This window comes from Bison bison, unplaced genomic scaffold, assembly GCF_000754665.1.
Source record: "Bison bison bison isolate TAMUID 2011002044 unplaced genomic scaffold, Bison_UMD1.0 scf7180017863957, whole genome shotgun sequence".
Lineage (NCBI taxonomy): Eukaryota > Metazoa > Chordata > Mammalia > Artiodactyla > Bovidae > Bison > Bison bison.
Window position 1 is genome coordinate 152,429 of NW_011494529.1, and position 22,412 is coordinate 174,840.

General features: G+C 39.0%; 2 protein-coding genes across 6 annotated transcripts in view; one reads left to right on the forward strand and one right to left on the reverse strand.

The window, feature by feature from the left end:
- EFCAB7 (EF-hand calcium binding domain 7) overlaps positions 1–10,556 on the reverse strand; it is a 56,109-nt gene extending 45,553 nt beyond the window's left edge. The window contains exons 1-2 of the mRNA XM_010833894.1: positions 10,418–10,556; positions 8,255–8,442 (exon numbers count right to left, since the gene is read on the reverse strand). Coding sequence (XP_010832196.1) covers positions 8,255–8,441 — 187 coding nt within the window. The 5' untranslated portion in view covers position 8,442; positions 10,418–10,556. The remainder of the gene's footprint in view (positions 1–8,254; positions 8,443–10,417) is intronic.
- A 289-nt stretch (positions 10,557–10,845) lies between these two features.
- The window catches only part of ITGB3BP (integrin beta 3 binding protein (beta3-endonexin)), a 106,643-nt gene continuing 95,076 nt past the window's right edge, over positions 10,846–22,412 (forward strand). For 4 of the 5 annotated variants that reach the window (XR_824728.1, XM_010833900.1, XM_010833899.1 and 1 more), the window contains exon 1: positions 10,846–10,930. Coding sequence is in view for 3 of the 5 variants with exons in the window: in XM_010833900.1 (XP_010832202.1) it covers positions 10,926–10,930 (5 nt within the window). In the remaining 2 variants the exon portion in view is untranslated. The remainder of the gene's footprint in view (positions 10,931–22,412) is intronic. The other variant, XM_010833898.1, reaches the window with a different exon arrangement.

The following is a 22,412-nucleotide window of genomic DNA, read 5'->3' on the forward strand; positions in this document are numbered from 1 at the left end:
GATTCTTCGGCGCTCAGCTTTCTTCACAGTCCAACTCTCACATCCATACATGACCACAGGAAAAACCATAGCCTTGACTAGACGGACCTTTGTTGGTAAAGTAATGTCTCTGCTTTCAATATCAAGTTGGGTTTATTCCAGGGATGTAAGGATTCTTCAATATACACAAATCAATCAATGTGATACACCATATTAACAAATTGAAAGATAGAAAACATATGATAATCTCAATAGATGCAAAAAGCCTTTGACAAAATTCAGCACCCATTTATGATTAAAATTCTTCAAAAAAATGGGCATAGAAGGAACCTACTTCAACACAGTAAAGGCCATATATGATAAGCTACAGCAAACATTTTTTTCTATGGTGTAAAACTGAAAGCATTCCCCCTAAGATCAGAAACAAGACAAGGGTGTCCACTTTCACCACTATTATTCAACTTAGTTCTGGAAGTCCTAGTTACCGCAATCAGAGAAGAAAAAGAAATAAAAGGAATCCAGATCAGAAAAGAAGTAGTAAAGCTCTCACTGTTTGCAGATGACATGATACTGTACATAGAAAACCCTAAAGATAGTATCAGAAAATTACTAGAGCTAATCAGTGAATTTAGCAAAGTTGCAAGATACAAAATCAATTCACATATATCACTTGCATTTCTATATACTAACAACGAAAAATCAGAAAGAGAAATAAGGACTCAATCCCATCCACCATTGCAACGAAAAGAATAAAATATCTAGGAATAAACTTACCTAAGGAGACAACAGAACTGTACACAGAAAATTATAAGACACTAATGAAAGAAAACAAAGACGATATAAACAGATGTAGGGATAGTCCATGTTTCTGGGTAGGAAGAATCAATACTGTGAAAATGACTTTACTACCAAATGCAATCTACAGATTCAGTGTGATCCCTATCAAATTACCAATGGCATTTTTCACAGAACTAGAACAAAAAATTTCACAATTCATATGGAAACAAAAAAGACCCCAAATAGCCAAAGCAGTCTTGAGAAAGAAGAATGGAGCTGGAGGAATCAATCTTCCTGACTTCAGATTACACTACAAAGCTACAGTCATCAAGACAGTATGGTACTTGCAGAAAAGCAGAAATATAGACCAAGGGAACAAGATAGAAAGCCCAGAAATAAACCCATGCACCTGTGGGTATCTTATTTTTGACAAAGGAGGCAAGAATATACAATGGGGCAAAGGCAGCCTCTTCAATATATAGTGCTGGGAAAACTGGACAGCTACATGTAAAAGAATGAAATTAGAACATTTCCTAACACCATACACAAAGATAAACTCAAGTGGATTAAGGACCTAAATGTAAGACAAGACACTATAAAACTCTTAGAGGAAAACATAGGCAGAACACTCGATGACATAAATCAAAGCAAGATCCTCTATGACACACCTTCTGGAGTAACAAAAATAAAAGCAAAAGTAAACAAGTGGGACCTGATTAAACTTAAAAGCTTTTGCACAGCAAAGGAAACTATAAGCAAGGTGAAAAGACAACCCTCAGAATGGGAGAAAATAATTGCAAATGAAACAACTGACAAAGGACTAATTTCCAAAATATACAAATAGCTCATACAACTTAACACCAGAAAAACAAACAACCTAATCAAAAAGTGGGAAAAAGACCTAAACAGACATTTTTCCAAAGACGACATAGAGATGGCTAACAAACGCATGAAAAGATGCTCAACATCTCCCATTATTAGAGAAATGCAAATCAAAACTACAATGAGGTATCACCTCACACCAGTCAGAATGGCCCCCATCAAAAAGTTGACAAACAGTAAATGCTGGGGAGGGTGTGGAGAAAAGACCTGTTGCACTGTTGGTGGGAATGTAAATTGATACAGCCACTATGGAAGACGGTATGGAGATTCCTTAAAAACCTAGGAATAAAACCACCATATCACCCAGCAATCCCACTCCTAGGCATATACCCTGAGGAAACCAATATTGAAAAAGACACATGTATCCCATTGTTCACTGCAGCACTATTTACAATAGGTAGAACATGGAAGCAACCTAGATGTCCATCGACAGACGAATGGATAAAGAAATTGTGGTACATATACACAACGGAATATTACTCAGTCGTAAAAAGGAACACATCTGAGTCGGTTCTAATGAGATGGACAAACCTAGAACCTATTATACAGAGTGAAGTAAGTCAGAAAGAAAGATAAATATTGTATTCTAATGCATATATACGGAATCTAGAAAAATGGTACTGAAGAATTTATTTACAGGGCAGCAATGACTTTTCACTTTCATGCATTGGAGAAGGAAATGGCAACCCACTCCGGTGTTCTTGCCTGGAGAATCCCAGGGATGGTGGAGCCTGGTGGGCTGCTGTCTATGGGGTCGCACAGAGTTGGACACGACTGAAGTGACTTAGCAGCAGCAGCAGCAGCAGCAATGAAGAAACAGACATAGAGAATAGACTTATGGACATGGGGAGAGGGGAGGAGAGGGTGAGATGCATGGAGAGAGTAACATGGAAACTTATATTACCATATGTAAAATAGATAGCCAATGGGAATTTGCTGTATGGCATAGGAAACTCAAACAGGGGCTCTGTATCAACCTAGAGGGGTGGGATGGGGAGGGAGATGGGAGGGAGGTTCAAAAGGGAGGGGAGATATATATATATATATACATACTTATGGCTGATTCATGTTGAGGTTTGACAGAAAACAACAAAATTCTGTAAAGCAATTACCCTTCAATTAAAAAATCAATAAATTTAAAAAAACAGTTATTAGAGGGAAATTCATATGAAGGAAGCAACATGACCTTCCTCACAAAACAAGAAGAATCTCAAATAAATAACCTAGCCTACCACTTAAAAGAATTAGAAAAAGAAAAACAAACAATACCTGAAGTCAGCAAAAAGAAGAAAGTAATAGACATCAGAAAGGAAATAAAATAGAGATTTTAAAAAAATAGAAAAAGTAAAAGAAAACAAAACAAAACAAAATCTGGTTCTTTGAATGGATAAACAAGATTGACAAACCTCTGGCCACGCTTACCAAGAAGAAGAGAGAACACTAATAAATAAAATAAGAAATTAAAAAAAAGAGACATAACTGATAACTCACCATAAGGGAATAATCATATGAAAACAAATTTGACAACCAAAAAGATATGGACAAGTTTCTTGTCCTAGAAACCTGTATATTTACTGGAAACAAACAGCCACCAAAATTGAACCACAAGGAAATAGATTTTTTAAAAAAGAAGAAATATATAATTTGAACAATTTGAAAAGATGGATCACTAGAATTGAAATAGATTTTGTAATTTAAAGGGGGCTATCTTTGTGGCTCAGCTGGTACAGAATCTGCCTGCAATGTGGGAGACCTGGGTTCGATCCCTGGGTTGGAAAGATCCCCTGGAGAAGGAAAAGGCTACCCACTCCAGTATTCTGGCCTGGAGAATTCCATGGACTGTATAGTCTGTGTGGTCGCAAACAGTCAGACAGGACTGACCAACTTTCACTTTCACTTTGTAATTTAAAAAGTCCCCACAAACAAAAGTCTATAGGACCAGATGGCTTTACAGGTGAATTCTACCAAACACACAAAAAAGAACTTATACTGACCCTTCTCAAACTCTTCGAAAAAGTTAAAGAGGAGGAACACTCCTAAGGACATTTGATGAAGCCACCATCACTCTGCTACCAAAACCAGACAAAGACACCATCAAAAAAGAAAACTAGGCCAATATCTCTGATGAGTACAGATTCAAAAATTCTCAACAGAATGTTAGTACACCAAATCCAACAACATATAAGAAAGATCATACACCATGACCTACTGGGATTCATTCCAAGTTCACAAGGATGGTTCAACACATGCAAATCAGTCCATTTTGTTTCTGATACATCATATAAACAAAAGTCAAAAACCACAAGATCATCTCAGTAGATGCAGAAAAAGCATTTGAAAAAATTCAACATTCATTCATGATAAAAACTCTTACCAAAGTGGGTATAGAGGGGACATATCCCAAAATAGTACATGCTATTTATGACAAACCCACAGTTCATATAACACTCAATGGTGAAAAGTTGAAAGCCTTTCTGCTAAAATCTGGAACACGACAAGGATGTCCACTCTCACCATTTCTCTTCAACATAGTATTTGAAGTCCTAGCCAGAGCAATCAAACAAGAAAAAGAAACAAAAGGTAGCCAATTTGTAAGAGAAGAGGTAAAATTGTCATTACATGCCAATGATATGATACTATATACAGACAATCCTAAAGACACCATACAAAAACTACAAGAACTGATAAATGAATTCAGCAAGGTAGCAGGATACAAGATTAACATACAGAAATTGGTTGCTTTCTGTACATCAATGATGAAGTATCAAAAAGGGAATGAAAAAAACAATACCTTTTAAAATCACAACCCCCAAAATAAAATACTTAGGAATAAACCTCACCAAGGAAGTGAAAAACATGTATGCTAAAAACTATAAAACATTAATAAAGGAAACTGAAGATGATTTAAAGAAATGGAAAGATATCCCATGCTCTTAGACTGTAAGAATACTGTTAAAATAGCCATATTACCCAAAGCAATCTACAGATTCAATGCAATCCCTATCAAATTACTCATGACAGTTTTCACAGAATTAGAACTAATAATCCTAAAATTCATATGGAACCATAAAAGACCCAGAATTGCCAAAGCAATCCTGAAGAAAAAGAACAAAGCAGGAAGCACAACCATCCCAGAGTTGAGAAAATACTACAGAATTATAGTAGTTGAAACAATGTGGTATTGGTACAAATACAGACTATGGGCCAATGGAACCGAACAGACAACCCAGAAGCAAACCCACACACCTACTGTCAGTGAACCTTCAACAAAGGAAGTAAGACTATACAGTGTAAAAAAGACAGTCTCTTCAGCAAGTGGTTTTGAGAAAACTGGATAGCTGCATGTAAATCAATGAAGTTAGAACATATCCTCACATTATACCCAAAACTAAACTCAAAATGGCTTAAGGACTCAAACATAAGACATGACTCTCCTACAAGAGAACATAGACAAAACATTCTCTGAAATAAATCATACCAATGTTTTCTTAGGTCAGTCTCCCAAGGCAATAGAAATAAAAACAAAAATAAACAAATGGGACTTAAAGTTACAATCTTTTGCACAGCAAAGGAAACCACAAACAAAATGAAAAAATAACTAACACAATGGGAGAAAGTATTTGCAAACAACATGACGGATTAGGGCTTAATTTCCAAATTAAACAAATAGCTCATAGAACTCAACAACAACAAAAAACAAACAACCCAACTGAAAAATGGGCAGAAGATCTAAAGAGACATTTCTCCAAAAAAGACATACAGATGGCCAATAGGCACAAGAAAAGATCCTCAACATTGCCAAGTATGAGTGATCTGCAAATCAAAACTACAATGAGGTACCACCTCATACTGGTCAGAATGGCCATCATTAGAAAATTTACAAACAACAAATGCTGAGATGGTGTGGAGAATAAGGAACCTTCCTACACTGTTGGTGGGAATGTAACATTGGTACAGCCACCATGGAAAACAGTTAGGAGGTTCCTCAGAAAATTAAAACAGAATAACCATACGACTCAGCAAGCCCACTTCTGGGCGTATAGCCAGACAAAACTGTAATTCAAAATGATACATGCATCCCTATGTTTACAACACCACTATTCACAATAGTGAAGATACAGAAACCACCTAAATGTCCATCGACATATGAATGGATAAAAAAGACGTGATACATAAATACAACGGAATACTACTCAGCCATAAAAAAGAACAAAATAATGCCATTCGCAGCAACATCAAGGCAATTAGAGATTATCATACTAAGAGAAGTCAGAAAAATAAAGGCAAATACCATATAATATCACTTATATGTAGAATCTAAAATACAGTTGAACCTATCTATAAAACAGAAACAGAATCACAGACATAGAGAATAGACTGGCGGTTGCCAAGGTGAAGAAGGGTGGGAGGGGTTGGATTTGGAGTCTGAGACTAGTAAATGCAAACTGGTATATATACAATGATAAACAACAAAGTCCTACTGTATAGCATAGGGAACTAAATTCAGTATCCTGTTATAAATCATAATGGAAAAGAATATGAAAAAAGAATGTATAGATAGATAGATATGCTAATGCTAAGTCACTTCAGTCATGTCCAACTCTGTGTGACCCCATAGAACTGGCAGCCCACCAGGCTCCCCTGTCCCTGGGATTATCCTGGCAAGAACACTGGAGTGGGTTGCCATTTCCTTCTCCAATGCATGAAAGTGAAAAGTGAAAGTGAAGTAGCTCAGTCATGTCCAACCCTCAGTGACCCCGGGGACTGCAGCCTTCCAGGCTCCTCTGCCCATGGGATTTTCTAGGCAAGAGTACTGGAGTAGGGTGCCATTGCCTTCTTAGAGATACAGATATAGATATCTGTATAATTGAGTCATTTTGTTGTACAGCAGTAATTAACATTGTAATTCAACCATACTTCAATTAAAAAATTAACAATTAAATATAATGAAAACAGAAGACCAACTCTCTGAAACCCTCATCCCTAAAAAACAGAACCTCAAATTCTTTTCTTTAAAAATTTTACTTATTTTTTAATACTGCCCTTTTACAATCATTCAATACACACCCACGTGGATATATATGTACATATATATAAATACATACATATCCTTTACATTTTCTCCAGTGTAGGTCAAATTTAGACTAATGATTCAGTTGTCAAAAGCATTGTAATCTATTATCGTAAATCTTAAAATACCAATATAAGAATTTAAAAAAACATTTTAAAGCAAATTATTGGTGTAAGCTTTAAAAAAAAAAGAAAACTAAGATTATGGCATACAGTCCCATCACTTCATGGCAAATAGATGGGGAAACAATGGAAACAGTGACAGACTTTATTTTTTGGGCTCCAAAATTACTGCAAATGGTGACTGCAGCCAAGAAATTAAAAGATGGTTGCTCCTTGGAAAAAAAGCTTTGACAAACCTAGACAGCATATTAAAAAGCAGAGACGTTACTTTGTTAACAAAGTTCTGTCTAGTCAAAGCTATGGTTTTTCCAGCAGTCGTGTATGGATGTGAGAGTTGGACTATAAAGAAAGCTGAGTGCCAAAGAGCTGATGCTTTTGAACTGTGGTGTTGGAGAAGACTCTTGAGAGTCCATTGGACTGCAAGAAGATCATACCAGTCCATCCTAAAGGAAATCAGTCCTGAATATTCATTGGAAGGACTGATGTTGAGGCTGAAATCCAATACTTTGGCCACCTGATGCAAAGAACTGACTCACTGGAAAAGACAGGGAATGGGATGGTTGGATGACATCACTGACTTGATGGACATGAGTTTGAGGAAGCTCCAGGAGTTGGTGATGGACAGGGAAGCCTGGCGTGCTGCAGTCCATGGGGTTGCAAAGAGTTGGACATGACTGAGCGACTGAACTGAGCTGAACTGAATCCATACAAACATTGAAAGTTTTATTTTGAAGCTCCTGGATTATGTGAAGGCTTCCCTGGTAGCTCAGATGGTAAAGCGTCTGCCTGCACTGCAGGAGACCCGGGTTTGATCCCTGGGTCAGGAAGATCCCCTGGAAAAGGAAATGGCAACCCACTCCAGTATTTTTGCTGGGAAAATTACATGGACGGAGGAGCCTGGTAGGCTACATCTAACCATCAAACCTCGATTATGTAGCTATATAAAATGACATAATATGGGCTTCCTTGGTGGCTCAGTGGTAAAGAATTTGCCTGCCAATACAGGAGACATGGGTTCAATTTCTGGTCCAGGAAGATCCCATATGCTACATTGCAACTAAACCCATGTGCCACAACTATTGAGCCTGTGCTCCAGAGCCCAGGAACCACAATCACTGAAGTCCTGCACCCTATAGCCCATGCTCCGCAACAAGAGAAGCCACTGCAGTGAGAAGCCCATGCACTCCAACTAGAGAGTATCTCCGTCTCATCACTAGAGAAAGCCCGTGCAGAGCAAGGAAGACCCAGTGCAGCCAAAAATAAATGAATACATAAAATTAGAATGGCACAATAGCATAATGTACTTCTACCGCTCAAGCTTAACTAAGTAACTGGAATGATTCAACAATGTAATTTTAATTGGAGTCTTTCTGCTTTATTAACTTTCAGCAAATAAGGAAAACTACTTAGTCAAAAAAATTACCTAAGTAAAGTTGATCTTTAGAAATAATGTTATCTAAACTGCTTTTGAAAACAGTTAAGTAGGCAGCTCTACAACTCATATAAAATATCTCTTCTTCAGTTAGCAGAAATTTCTTTGATCGAGGACTCTCTGAATGCGTTGGTTTCTGACCCGAGAAAGCTGCATCACTTCCTGGACTGATGGCCATTCTATTAAAAAATAATTTAAAATTTTGTTTTAGTCACTGGTAGTCCTAAAATGAAAACGTCACTTTGGCTTTCAAATGGTGGTGGTGGGTGGGGGAGGAGAATAAAGACATGAAGGTTTTTATGTGTGGAAAAATGATGTACATTATAATACGCATATGGTTATATTATCATATGTTAAACTAGAATAAGTTTTTGGCAGTTGATTTCTAAATATATTATATATACATATATATACACACAATATATACATGAGAACCCAAAGAACAAAGCTAAAACAAAGATGTAACATAAATACAAAAGAAGACTCATAGGGCAAAGGAAAAGCATGCATTTATTCTCTCAAAATTAGAGGACAGTCAGTTGAGACTCTTCCTAGGATTGTCATGAGGATTAATTAAACTAACACATTTGAAGCATACAGAGCAGTGCCAGGCACATAATAAATGCTAAATAAACTATAGAGTGAAACTCCAGCATAATGATAATTTGAATATAATGTGATTGGCAGCTGGCATTCATCTCCATAGCAGCATCAACCACATCATTTCACTAACATCTCAATACTGCAGCCCCACATTTAAAATGACTGAATTCTTAAAATCCCATGTATAGCATTATCCTGCGGTTTTACTATATTCTATTACCACCAATAATAATGTTAATAATAACAATAATTTGGGGGTTTATACAGCACCTCTGCTCATAAGAGTTTAAAGAACTGTCATACATCTTGATACATACCTACTACAGTGGTCAGGTACTTTCTGAACCTTTTACAGATACGAAAATTGAGAGACAGAGATCTCACCCAGCTAAGAGTAAGCAGCAAAAGCATGTAAATTTCGGTAACAGTTTCTTCTTTTTTAATGTGATAAAAGGTTTCTTGTACAACAGTTACTATAAGGCACTATAGTGGTGCCTTATAGTAACTGTGCTGGTGGTCTAACAGCTTCCAACATTATTTTACCCAGCTTTGACTTCTAAAAATACATTTCAACCTAATAAATTGAATATTTCTAGTTCAACAATAAGACGACACAGGTAGGGTCCCCTTCAGGACTCATTGGATTCTTACTCAGGAGGCCTAAATTACTAACACCTTCTTGAATTATATAGGTCTTTTACACTTGGGAAAGAAAGATAATAATCGCTTATCATGGATGAAGTACCCTATTTATAATACACAGACCGCTTGCCTGACACTTTCATCTTACACCAGATTTAGAAGGACCCCACAGGGATGTGGTGTCACAGTCTGGTTACTGCAAATTGGTATAACTATAATTAAGCATCACAGTTTTTAAACACATATGCGTGCACACATATCTTCACAAATGTGAAAGAAATCTGTTTCAATAAGGAAAGGAGAATGAACGTTCATTTTGAAGCCAGAAACTTAGAAATTTAAGGTTTTGTGTGTGTGTTTCAGACTGTCCTCAACTGTTCTTTCCAAATAAACTGACGCCCTCAAATGGAAATCCCACAGCAAAAATGTTCCAGAATTCTTCACCCCCCGCCCCCCGCTCTGTAATATGAGATTAAACTGAAGCATAATTAAATATATAATTCAGCCCCTCAGGCTTGGAAACCTCCTGCATTTAAAACTCCAGCCTGAGACCAAGACAGGGGCCTAGAGAGTACATTGCAGCAAATGCTCCATAAATAACCAGCCACACAATAGCAAGAAAAATAAACTGTTAACAAGCGCCTAAGGCTTCTAGAGGGCCAAGTGAAAACAGAGAGTCATCTAGTCACCGTCCCTACACTGTAAAATACGTTCAGGGCTGATCTCGGGCAACATCTCTCTATTTTTTGTATTACTCTGGGAATAAAATCGCATTTATATGTACATTTTAAGTACAGACATGGAGCAAGGCTACGTATGACAAAGTAATAAAAGATGCGGGTGAAGAAAAGGAAGCCGAACAGTGAGGGACGGAGAGGGCAAAGAGAGAGACAGCGAGTTGCTTGCTACCTAACTGCAGGTCACAAAGGGGGGAGCGTAGTCAATTCTCCTGAAAGCCTCCGCAATCCTCTCACTGCAGCAGTACAGTCCTCGGCCTTCTTTTAATTACCATGGAAACTGCACCTCTCCGCCACCGGAAACAAGATGCGGAGCACCTCCCTAAATGGTCCGGCTAGAAATCTGCGGATACTTATTCCAGAGTGAACAGAGATGGCTCTGTCTCTGTTTTTTCAGGGGGCCTTCTTGTCAGAATCCTGAGAGAGGGCCCTGCGTTGCCCTGGCAGGGGCTGAGTGCTGTCTCTGTGTTGACTCTCCTCCCCTCTTACTGGCGTACACTGGGATCCCTTGTCGCTGGCGGAATGTTTCCGGCGGTCTTCTTTGAGTGTGGCACAGCGTCGAGTGACTGTTGGCCCGCGTTTTTCAGGCTTCAGTGTTTCTCTTAGAAGGTTCTCTGTTTACGGAAGGAGTTACTTAGGGATTTTCATCTGGCGACGGAGGTGCATTCTTAAAAGTCGAAATGCCGTAAGTATCTCTTCCTTCGGGTGTTGCTGTGTTTGGGTACCTCTGTGAGCAAGACGAGTAGATATTTTGTGGCCCAGTAACCTTTTCCGTTGTCCTTTTCAGAGAGTAAATTTGTCTCTTTCTCCGACTGTTCCTGGTGCCCCAACCCAACTCTGCTTCTCTTCCTTCCAGTTTTATTTATCTAGTAGTATTTCTTCACTTTAATTCTGATTCTCCAAGGCTTTTGACAGATTTTATAGGCTATGGGCTATATTTAGTGATGTATTGCTTGAAATAATTTCAAATATGTTTAACATACCGAGAATAGGACCAGAGTACATTGCAAAACGCCGTATAATTTGATAAAGCCCCTTAATTTCTAGATTAGTGTGGTTAAGTTCCTATAAACTTGTAGCAGAGCCCATGAACCGGGTCCCAAGAGAACTAAATTTCATCTTTCAAAAGAGGACGCGTAGCCAGTTCTGAAAAGAGCTGACCAACGTTGAGTGAATCACTTAACTTCAGGCTTTAGTTTTCGTGCTTATCATTGCCCTGTAGACTTTTGTTGTTGTTGTTCAAAGCTCAGTAAAGAACGTTTTCTTTGGGATATGAGTGGAGATAATATATCAGTTGAGTTCAGTCCAGTTGCTCAGTCGTGTCCGACTCTTTGCGACCCCATGGAATGCAGCAGGCCAGGCTTACCTGTCCATCACCAATTCCCGGAGTTTACCCACACTCATGTTCATTCAGTCGGTGATGCCATTCAACCATCTCATCCTCTGTCGTCCCCTTCTCTTCCCGCCTTCAATCTTTCCCAGCATCAGGGTCTCTTCAGATGAGTCAGTTCTTCCTATCAGGTGGCCAAAGTATTGGAGTTTCAGCCTCAACATCACTCCTTCCAATAAACATTCAGGACTGATCTCCTTAAGGATGGACTGGTTGGATCTCCTTGCAGTCCAAGGGACTCTCAAGAGTCTTCTCCAACACCACTGTTCAAAAGCATCAGTTCTTCCACGCTCAGCTTTCTTTATAGTCCAACTCTCACATCAATACATGACTACTGGAAAAACCATAGCTTTGACTGGATGGACCTTTGTTAGCAAAGTAATGTCTCTGCTTTTTATATGCTGTCTAGGTTGGTCATAACTTTTCTTCCAAGGAGTAAGTGTCTTTTAATGTCTTGGCTGCAGTCACCATCTGCAGTGATTTTGGAACCCAAAAAATAAAGTCTGACACTGTTTCTGCTGTTTCCCCATCTATTTGCCATAAAGTGATGCCATGATCTTAAGTTTTCTGAATGTTGAGCTTTAAGCCAACTCTTTCATTCTCCTCTTTCACTTTCATCAAGAGGCTCTTTAGTTCTTCACTTTCTGCCATAAGGGTGATGTCATCTGCGTATCTGAGGTTATTGATATTTCTCCCGGCAATCTTGATTCCAGCTTGTGCTTCTTCCAGCCTAGCATTTCTCATGATGTACTCTGCATATAAGTTAAATAAGCAGGCTGACAATATACAGCCTTGAAGTACTCCTTCCCTGATTTGGAACCAGTCTGTTGTTCCATGTCCAGTTCTAACTTGCGTCCTGTCTTGCATACAGATTTCTCAAGAGACAGGTCAGGTGGTCTGGTATTCCCATCTCTTTCAGAATTTTCCGTAGTTTATTGTGATCCACACAGTCAAAGGCTTTGGCATAGTCAATAAAGCAGAAATAGATGTTTTTCTGGAACTCTCTTGCCTTTTCATTGATCCAGCAGTTGTTGGCAATTTGATCTCTGGTTCCTCTGCCTTTTCTAAAACCGGCTTGAACGTCTGGAAGTTCACAGTTCATGTATTATTGAAGCCTGGTTTGGGGAATTTTGAGCATTACTTTACTAGCATGTGAGATGAGTGTAATTGTGCAGTCGTTTGAACATTCTTTGGGATTGGAATGAAAACTGACCTTTTCCAGTCCTGTGGCCACTGCTGAGTTTTCCAAATTTGCTGGCATATTGAGTGCAGCACTTTCACAGCATCATCTTTCAGGATTTGAAAGAGCTCAACTGGAATTCCATCACCTCCACTAGCTTTGTTCGTAGCAATGCTTCCTCAGGCCCACTTGACTTCACATTCCAGGATGTCTGGCTCTAGGTGAGTGATCACACCATCCTGATCATCTGGATTATGAAGATCTTTTCTGTACAGTTCTTCTCTGTATTCTTGCCACCTGTTCTTAATATCTTCTGCTTCTGTTTGGTCCATACCATTTCTGTCCTTTATTGTGCCCCTCTTTGCATAAAATGTTCCCTTGGTATCTCTAATTTTCCTGAAGCGATCTCTAGTCTTTCCCATTCTGTTGTTTTCCTCTATTTCTTTGAGGAGTGCTTTCTTATCTCTCCTTGCTATTCTTTGGAACTCTGCATTCAAATGGGTATAGCTTTCCTTTTCTCCTTTGTTTTCACTTCTCTTCTTTTCACAGCTTTTTGTAAGGCTTCCTCAGAGAGCCATTTTGCTTTTTTGCATTTCCTTTTCTCGGGGATGGTCTTGATTGCTGTCTCCTGTACAATGTCACAAACCTCCGTCCATAGTTCTTCAGGCACTATGTCCGTCAGATCTAGTCCCTTAAATCTATTTCCCACTTTCACTGTATAATGGTAAGGGATTTGATTTAGGTCATACATGAATGGTCTAGTGATTTTCCCTACTTTCTTCAATTTCAGTCTGAATTTGGCAATAAGGAGTTCATGATCTGAGCCACAGTCAGCTCCTGGTCTTGTTTTTGCTGACTGTATAGAGCTTCTCCATCTTTGGTTGCAAAGAATATGATCAGTCTGATTTTGGTATTGACCATCTGGTGATGTCCATGTGTAGAGTCTTCTCTTGTGTTGTTGGAAGAGGGTGTTTTCTATGATCAGTGCGGAGATAATATGTAATATATGAAGTTCTCTGGCTGCCTCTTGTCCCCATGCTGATTTAGGTACCCTCCTCCTGTGCACTTCTAGAGTAACTTTTCTCCATTATTTTCAGTTCAGTTCAGTCTCACAGTCATGTCCAACTCTTGGCAACCCAATGGACTATAGCACGCCAGGCTTCCCTGTCCATCACCAACTCCCAGAGCTTGCTCGGATTCATGTCCTTCGAGTTGGTGATGCCATCCAACCATCTCATCCTCTGTCCTCCTCTTCTCCTGTCTTCAGTCTTTCCCAGCATCAGGGTCTTTTCCACTGAGCCTGTTCTTCGAGTCAGGTGGCCAAAGACTTGGAGCTTCAGCTTCAGCATCAGTCCTTCCAATCAATATTCAGGACTGATTTCCTTTAGGATGGACTGGTTTGATCTGGCAGTCCAAGGGACTCTCAAGAGTCTTCTCCAACACCAGAGTTCAAAAGCATCAGCTCTTCGGCACTCAGCTTTCTTTATAGTCCAACTCTCACATCCGTATATGACTACTGGAAAAAGCGTAGTTTTGACTAGATGGACCTTTGAAGGTAAAGAAGTGTCTCTGCTTTTTAATATGCTCTGTAGGTTTGTCAGGGCTTCCCTCATAGCTCAGTTGGTGAAGAATCCGTCTGGGATGCAGAAAACCCCTTTTCAATTCCTGGGTCGGGAAGATCTGCTGGAGAAGCGATAAGCCTCTCACTCTAATATTCTTGGGCTTCCCTGGTGGCTCAGCTGGTAAAGATCCACCTGCAATGCCCAAGACCTGGGTTCGATCCCTGGGTTGGGAAGATCCCCTGTTAAAGGGAAAGGCTACCTGCTTCAGTATTCTGGCCTGGAGAATGCCATGGACTGTGCAATCCATGGAGTCACAAAAAGGCGGACACGACTGAGCAACTTTCACTTCGCTTCACTTCCCTTCACGTTTGTCATAGCTTTTCTTCCAAGGAGCAAGCATCTTTTAACATCATGTCTGTAGTCACCATCTGCAGTGATTTTGGAGCCCAAGAAAATACAATCTGTCACTGTCCATTGTTTCCCCATGTATTTGCCAAATGCAGAGTAACACAAGGTGGAAGGAGGAACATCTGAAGGAAATAGAATTGATGTGAAAGTGGGAAGATTTACAGAAATAATAACCTACATTTATTGAATGTGTAATTATGATTTGGATACTGTAATTAACTGTTTACCTACATTTTTTGATTGAATCCTAAAAAAGACCTTGGGAGGTAGATGCTGCTGTTATCTCTACTTTCTAGATAAGAGAGCTTAGCACCTAATACAGAGAAGGCAATGGCACCCCACTCCAGTACTTTTGCCTGGAAAATCCCACTGACAGAGGAGCCTGGTAGGCTGCAGTCCATGGGGTCACTAAGAGTCAGACACGACTGAGCGATTTCACTTTCAGTTTTCACTTTCATGCACTGGAGAAGGAAATGGCAACCCACTCCAGTGTTCTTGCCTGGAGAATCCCAGGGATGGCAGAGCCTGCAGGGCTGCCGTCTATGGGGTTGCACAGAGTCAGACACAACTGAAATGACTTAGCAGCAGCAGCACCTAATAAGGTATCCTACACACAGGTACCAATAAATATGTTTCACTTATACCTTTAGAAGTTATGGATTATTAAAGAGGTTTTCCTTTCCCCAGAATGAAGAAAAAAGACTTGCCTTTGTACTCTTGCACTAGAAAAAGAACCCAGTTAGCACTTATACAAAACTATGAGGATAACGTTGCAAATTCCCTGTCAAATAGGAAATCAGTGGAATGTGGTTTGTGTTTGCATAATAAGTAGTGATACTTCCTGAGGTATGCTTGTGTTCTGCTGTAGATAGTAGGGAACCCCTAAAAACTTTTAAATGTGGACCTTTTGGACACCTGTTTTCTTAACATATTAACTGGTACATGTTATCTTAGGAGAGTCTGCAGTAATTATATTCTGACAATAAATACATGACCTTAAAGTTGTATAGCAGCTTTATATGTATATATATAAAGTTGATATATAGCAACTTCACTGAGTTAATTTTGGCAAAGTGATTCAAGATGAAATTAATGGTTATGTAATGCAAAAGTACTTCGGTAGAGGATCTCCATAATTGTTAGGAAACTTTTAGTTTTCAACGTGGTTGAACTGCAGGGTCACAAATAATGGTGCAAAAAGTTATCTTGATAAGTTATATGTGAAAGTGATATGGCTTTTAAGTGATGTTGAGATGATAACTTTTTGATATGAACTTGGCATTTTTGGCATGGGATTGTGTGACCTGTCTCCTCTCTAATTTATCGTTGACATGGAAAAAGTATAACAAGTAATTTTGGAATATGCATGGCCTAAATTAATGTAAAGGAAGTATAACAGTAATGTCCCATAACAATAGAGTGGATGGGTGAATCTTAAAAACATACCGGATGAAAGAGCCAATTTGTAGAAAATTACATATAGCATATTACCTTTATAAAGCATGAAAGTGAAAGTCGCTTAGCTGTGTCCAACTCTTTGTGACCCCATGGACTATACAGTCCATGGAATTCTCCAGGCCAGAATACTAGAAGTGACCAGAATACTGTCGCTTCTCCAGGGAGTCTTCCCAACCCAGGGATCGAACCCAGGTGTTGGGCTTTGCAGGTGGATTCTTTACCAGCTGAGCCACAAAGGAAGCCCTTATAAAGCTTAAGAACAAGCAAAAAACTATAGTTGAGGATTCTGTATGTTTATAATAAGTTTATTTATGGAAGAAAAACAGAGGAATGATAAATACAAAATTTAGTTTAATGATAGCCTTTCTGGGGAAAGCAGACGGATTAGAGAAAGCACATATAGGTGTACCCATCCATATTGGTAATGGTCTAGTTCTTAAGTTGTGTGGTGAGTTTATGGGTGTTTATTTTCACATTATGCTTCATAAACTAATCATTCTATATGTATTCTTTAGTGTCAAATACTACTCAAAATGTTTTTTAAAGATTTAGAAATTATCTTGAATTATAGTCTAAATAACTATAGTTTTCTCCGCCTTCTCTTTGGTCATATAAAGCAGATGCTATCTTGGAGTTGGGAAAACAAATGCATTGGATAAATGCTGTTCCTGATTCCATTAGGCTAATCATCATCCCTTTCAACTTTGCTTCTCTCCTGTGTACATTATAAAATTAGTGTCATCATTATTTCTCCATCTAGGTTGCAACCTTAATTTTTTTTAATTTTTGGATTTGAAGACTTTGAAGTAAGACAAACCAGGGTTTGAATCTTGGTTCTGCTACTTTACCAACTGTGACACTTACGTTGTTACTCATTAATCTCATGGATTAGTATAGTTATTCAATAAATAGTAATTGAATGATTAAGTTGCTGCTTTAAAGAGATTTCATCTTTTGTAGCCAAATTTCAAACCATGTTTATATTTGCATAATCAGTTCAGTTGCTCAGTCGTGTCCGACTTTTTGCAACCCCATGAACCACAGTACACCAGGCCTCCCTGTCCATCACCAACTCCTGGAATCCACTCAAACCCATGTCCATTGTGTCGGTGATACCATCCAACCGTCTCACCCTCTGTCTTCCCTTTTTCCTCCTGCCCTCAATCTTTCCCAGCATCAGCGTCTTGTCAAATGAGTCACCTCTCCACACCAGGTGGCCGAAGTATTGGGGTTTCAGCTTCAACATCAGTCCCTCCAATGAACACCCAGGACTCATCTCCTTTAGGATGGACTGGTTGGATCTCCTTGCAGTCCAAGGGACTCTCAAGAGTCTTCTCCAACACCACAGTTCAAAAGCATCAATTCTTCAGCGCTCAGATTTCTTTATAGTCCAACTCCACATCCATACATGACTACTGGAAAAACCATAGCCTTGACTAGATGGACCTTTGTTGGCAATGTAATGTCTCTGCTTTTTTATATGCTGTCTAGGTTGCTCATAATTATCCTTTCAAGGAGCAAGCGTCTTTTAATTTCATGACTGCAATCACCATCCACAGTGATTTTGGAGCCCAGAAAAATAAAGTCTGACACTGCTTCCACTGTTTCCCCATCTATTTGCCATGAAGTGATGGGACCGGATGCCATGATCTTAGTTTTCTGAATTTAAGCCAACTTTTTCACTCTTCTCTTTCCTCAAGAGGCTCTTTAGTTCTTCTTCACTTTCTGCCATAAGAGTGGTGTCATCTGCATCTCTGAGGTTATTGATATTTCTCCCGGCAATCTTGATTCCAGCTTGTGCTTCCCCCATCCCAGCATTTCTCTTGATGTACTGTGCATATAAGTTAAATAAGCAGGGTGACAATATACAGCCTTGACGTACTCCTTTTCCTATTTGGAACCAGTCTGTTGTTCCATGTCCAGTTCTGACTGTTGCTTCCTGACCTGCATATAGGTTTCTCAAGAGGCAGATCAGGTGGTCTGATATTCCCATCTCTTTCAGAATTTTCCATAATTTGCATAATACTAAAAGTCAGATTATTATTTGCATAATACTAAAAGTCATTTCATCTTTGGGACAGATGAAAATGGGAAATATTTCCTTCTGTCCCAAAGGAAAGATCTTTGGAGTACACATTAGATACGTTAAGATTGAAAGAGCAATGGCCCCTGAGTGGCTCACAAACAGTCTGGCAGTCAGAAGCGCTTTACAAGGAGAGGCACACTCTGATAATGAACATGCCCAGGGGCCTCCCTTGGACTTGAGGCATCCAATTCTAATTTCCCCTTACAGGAGAACTGGAGAAGGAGACAGCAACCTACTCCAGTATTCTTTCCTGGAGAATTTCATTGACAAAGGACCGTGGCGGGCTACAGTCCATGGGATCACAAAGAGTCAGACATGACTGAGTGACTAACACTTACACTTTAAAGTCAAACATAGTTTTGTAATAGCTCTTCCTATAAATAATCAAATCTCCTTTTAAGTGCTTCCCCTGCCCCATTATATCTTTTCCTTTTTAAAGATTCCTGGTATTACTTGCTTAGTTTTTCTAATTACTGTGGATTATTATACTAATTCGGAGAAGGCAATGGCACCCCACTCCAGTACTCTTGCCTGGAAAAGCCCATGGACGGCGGAGCCTGGTAGGCTGCAGTCCATAGGGTCGCTAAGAGTCGGACACGACTGAGTGACTTCACTTTCACTTTTCACTTTCATGCATTGGAGAAGGAAATGGCAACCCACTCCAGTTTTCTTGCCTGGAGAATCCCAGGGACGGAGGAGCCTGGTGGGCTGCTGTCTGTGGGGTCGCACAGAGTTGGACACGACTGAAGCAACTTAGCAGCAGCAGCAGCAGCGTTATACTAATTCAGACAAGGACATTCCATCTGTTCCTGTGAGTTAATTTTATTCTGTTCCAAGCTGTCGACTGAGTTAAGGTTATAGTTGGAATACTTTTAGTATTGGAGGAAACTATGTTAAACAGTATTTCTGTGGGGTCCATTCTGATGACATATCATGAAAATCGGTGAGTTTCTCTGAGAGAACATTAAAATATGCTTTATATTCCTTGATAAAGGAGATTGATTCCAGGAAGCCCCACATGTACCCACATCTGTGTATGCTCAAGTCCCTTATATAAAATGGCTTAGTAAAATGGAAATGGTTGGCCCTGTGTATCCAAGGGTTTTCTGTCCACAGATTCAACCAACCATGGGTGAAAATCTTGACCACAGATGTGAAACCCATTAATATGGAGGGTACACTGTATATTTATTGAAAAAAATCTGTATAAGTAGACTAGTACAGTTCAAACCCATGTTATTCAAGGGTCAACTGTATATATTTTTTGCTTATAACTTCTTGAATAGACGCAAGTGTTTAAAGCAAGAATAATAATACTTATTGTGAGTTTTATAACGTTTGTATGTTTAACAGTATAACACAAAGGACAGAGTGAGTGGACAGTAACACTGTAAGAGTCTTACATTTTTGTAAAGTTGTATTAACTCTAAATGAACTGTGATGTGTTAAAAAGGTATGTTATAGTTCCCAAAGTAACTAATAAAAATTACAAAGAAAGATAATACATAACCAAAAAGTAAAAAAAAACAGTAGAAGAATTGAAGTGGTATATTAAAAATATCTAATCAAAAGAAGGCAGCAAAGGAAGATCAGAGGGAAAAAACAAGAGACAGAAAACAGGTAGCAAAATGTAGACCCAACTGTAAAATAATTCCATTAAATCTAAGTGCAGTAAAGACACCAATGAAAAGATTGAGAATATCGACTAGATTTAAAGCTATATATATATATCCCAACTCATTTAATCCTAGTAACACAGATACCACCCCCATCAGAAACCAAAGTACAAAAAAGAATTTTAAGAAAATTGCTGGCTGATGTATTCTTTTTCATGAATGTAGAATCAACTCAAAATTTAAGACTTGAAGGTAATACCTAGGATCATAAAACTCTTGAAGAAAACATAGGCCATAAACTCCATAACATTGGTCTTGGCAATGATCTTTTGGATCTGACACTGCAAGCAAAGGCATTAACAGAAAAATAAGTGGGACAACATCAAAATAAAAAGTTTCTGCACAGAAAAATCTTCTTCATCAACAAAATGAAAAGGCAATTTGCAGAATGGGAGAAAGTATTTGCATATTATGTATCTGATAAGGGATTAAAATCCAAAATATACAAAGAACTCCTACAACTCAATAGCAAAAAAAGAAAATGAAAACCAATCAGTTCCAGAGAGGTCGTTTTTTAAAGGCCCTCTCCCGCCAGCCCAGCCCAGACCAAGCCTACGTTAAGGGCCGCTCCTCAGCGGAAGGGCCGATGCAGGCCACGCCCTGGAAAAAAAAAAAAGAAAACCAATCAGATTAAAAAATGGGCAGAGGATCTGAGGAAACATTTTTTCTGGAGAAGACATACAGATGGCCAGCAGGTACATGAAAAGGTGTTCAGCATCACTAATTAAAATGGAAAGCAAAACCACAATAAGATATCACCTCACACCTAATAGAATGGCTCTTATCAGAAAGATAAGAGATAACAGGTGCTGGTGAGAATGTGGAGAAAGGGGATCCTGGGCACTCCTAGTGGGAATCTAAATTGGTGCAGCCACTATGGAAAGCAATAAGGAGTTTCCTCAAAATATAGAAGTCCTATGTGATCCAGCAACTCCATTTCTGAGTGTTTTTCTGAAGGAAATCAAAACACTAACCCAGAAAGATACACGTACATGTTCATTACAGCATTATTTACAATAGCCAAGTATCCACCAGTGGTTGAATGGATAAAGAAAATCTGGTGTGTGTATATATGTGTGAGTATTATATGAGTGTGTGTATATATATATATTATTCAACCATAACGAAAAAGAAAATCCTGCCACTTGCAATATGGATGGCATCTTGAGGCCTTATGCTAGACAAAATATCAAAAAGAAAGGTTAATACCATATAATCTCAGTTATATTCAGAATCTTTAAAAAGAACAAACTCATGGAAAAAGAGGTAAGACTTGTGTTTACTAGAGATGGGGGATAGGGAGGGAAGAATTGAAGGAAGGTGGTCAAAAGGTACAGACTTCTAGTTATGAAATACATTAAGTACTGGGAAGGTAATGTACAGTGTGGTTACTATAGTTAATAATACTATATTGTATGTTTGAAAGTTACTAAGAGAGTAGTCAAGTGGGCCTTAGAAAGCGAAGTCGATTGGGCCTTAGGAAACATCACTACAAACAAAGCTAGTGGAGATAATGGAGTTTCAGTTGAGCTGTTTCAAATCCTAAAAGATGATGCTGTTAAAGTGTTCCACTCAATATGCCAGCAAGTTTGGAAAACTCAGCAGTGGTCACAGGACTGGAAAAGATCAGTTTTCATTCCAATCCCAAAGAAAGTCAATATCAAAGAAAGTTCCAACTACCACACAGTTGCAGTTATCTCACATGCTAGCAAAGTAACACTCCAAATTCTCCAATCCAGGCTTCAACAGTATGTGAACTGAGAACTTCTAGATGTTCAAGCTGAATTTAGAAAAGGCAGAGGAGCCAAAGATAAAATTGCTAGCATCCACTGGATCATCAAAAAAGCAGGAGAGTTCCAGAAAAACATCTGCTTTATTGACTATGCCAAAGCCTTTGACTGTGTGGATCACAGCAGACTGTGGGAAATTCTTCAAGAGATGGGAATACCAGACCACCTCAACTGCCTCCTGAGAAATCTGTATGCAGGTCAAGAAGCAACAGTTAGAAACAGATGTGGAACAACAGACTGGTTCCAAATTGGGAAAGGAGGATGTCAAGGCTGCATATTGTCACCCTGCTTATTTAACTTAAATGCAGAGTACATCATGCAAAATGCCAGGCCGAATGAAGCACAAACTGGAATCAAGATTGCTGGGGGAAATATCAATAACCTCAGATATGCAGATGACACCATCCTTACGGTAGAAAGTGAAGAACCAAAGAGCCTCTTGATGAAAGTGAAAAAGGAGAGTGAAAAAGTTGGCTTAAAGCTCAACATTCAGAAAACAAAGATCATGGCATCCGGTCCCATCACTTCATGGGAAGTAGATGGGGAAACAGTGTCAGACTTTATTTTTCTGGGCTCCAAAATCACTGCAGATGGTGACTGCAGCCATGAAATTAAAA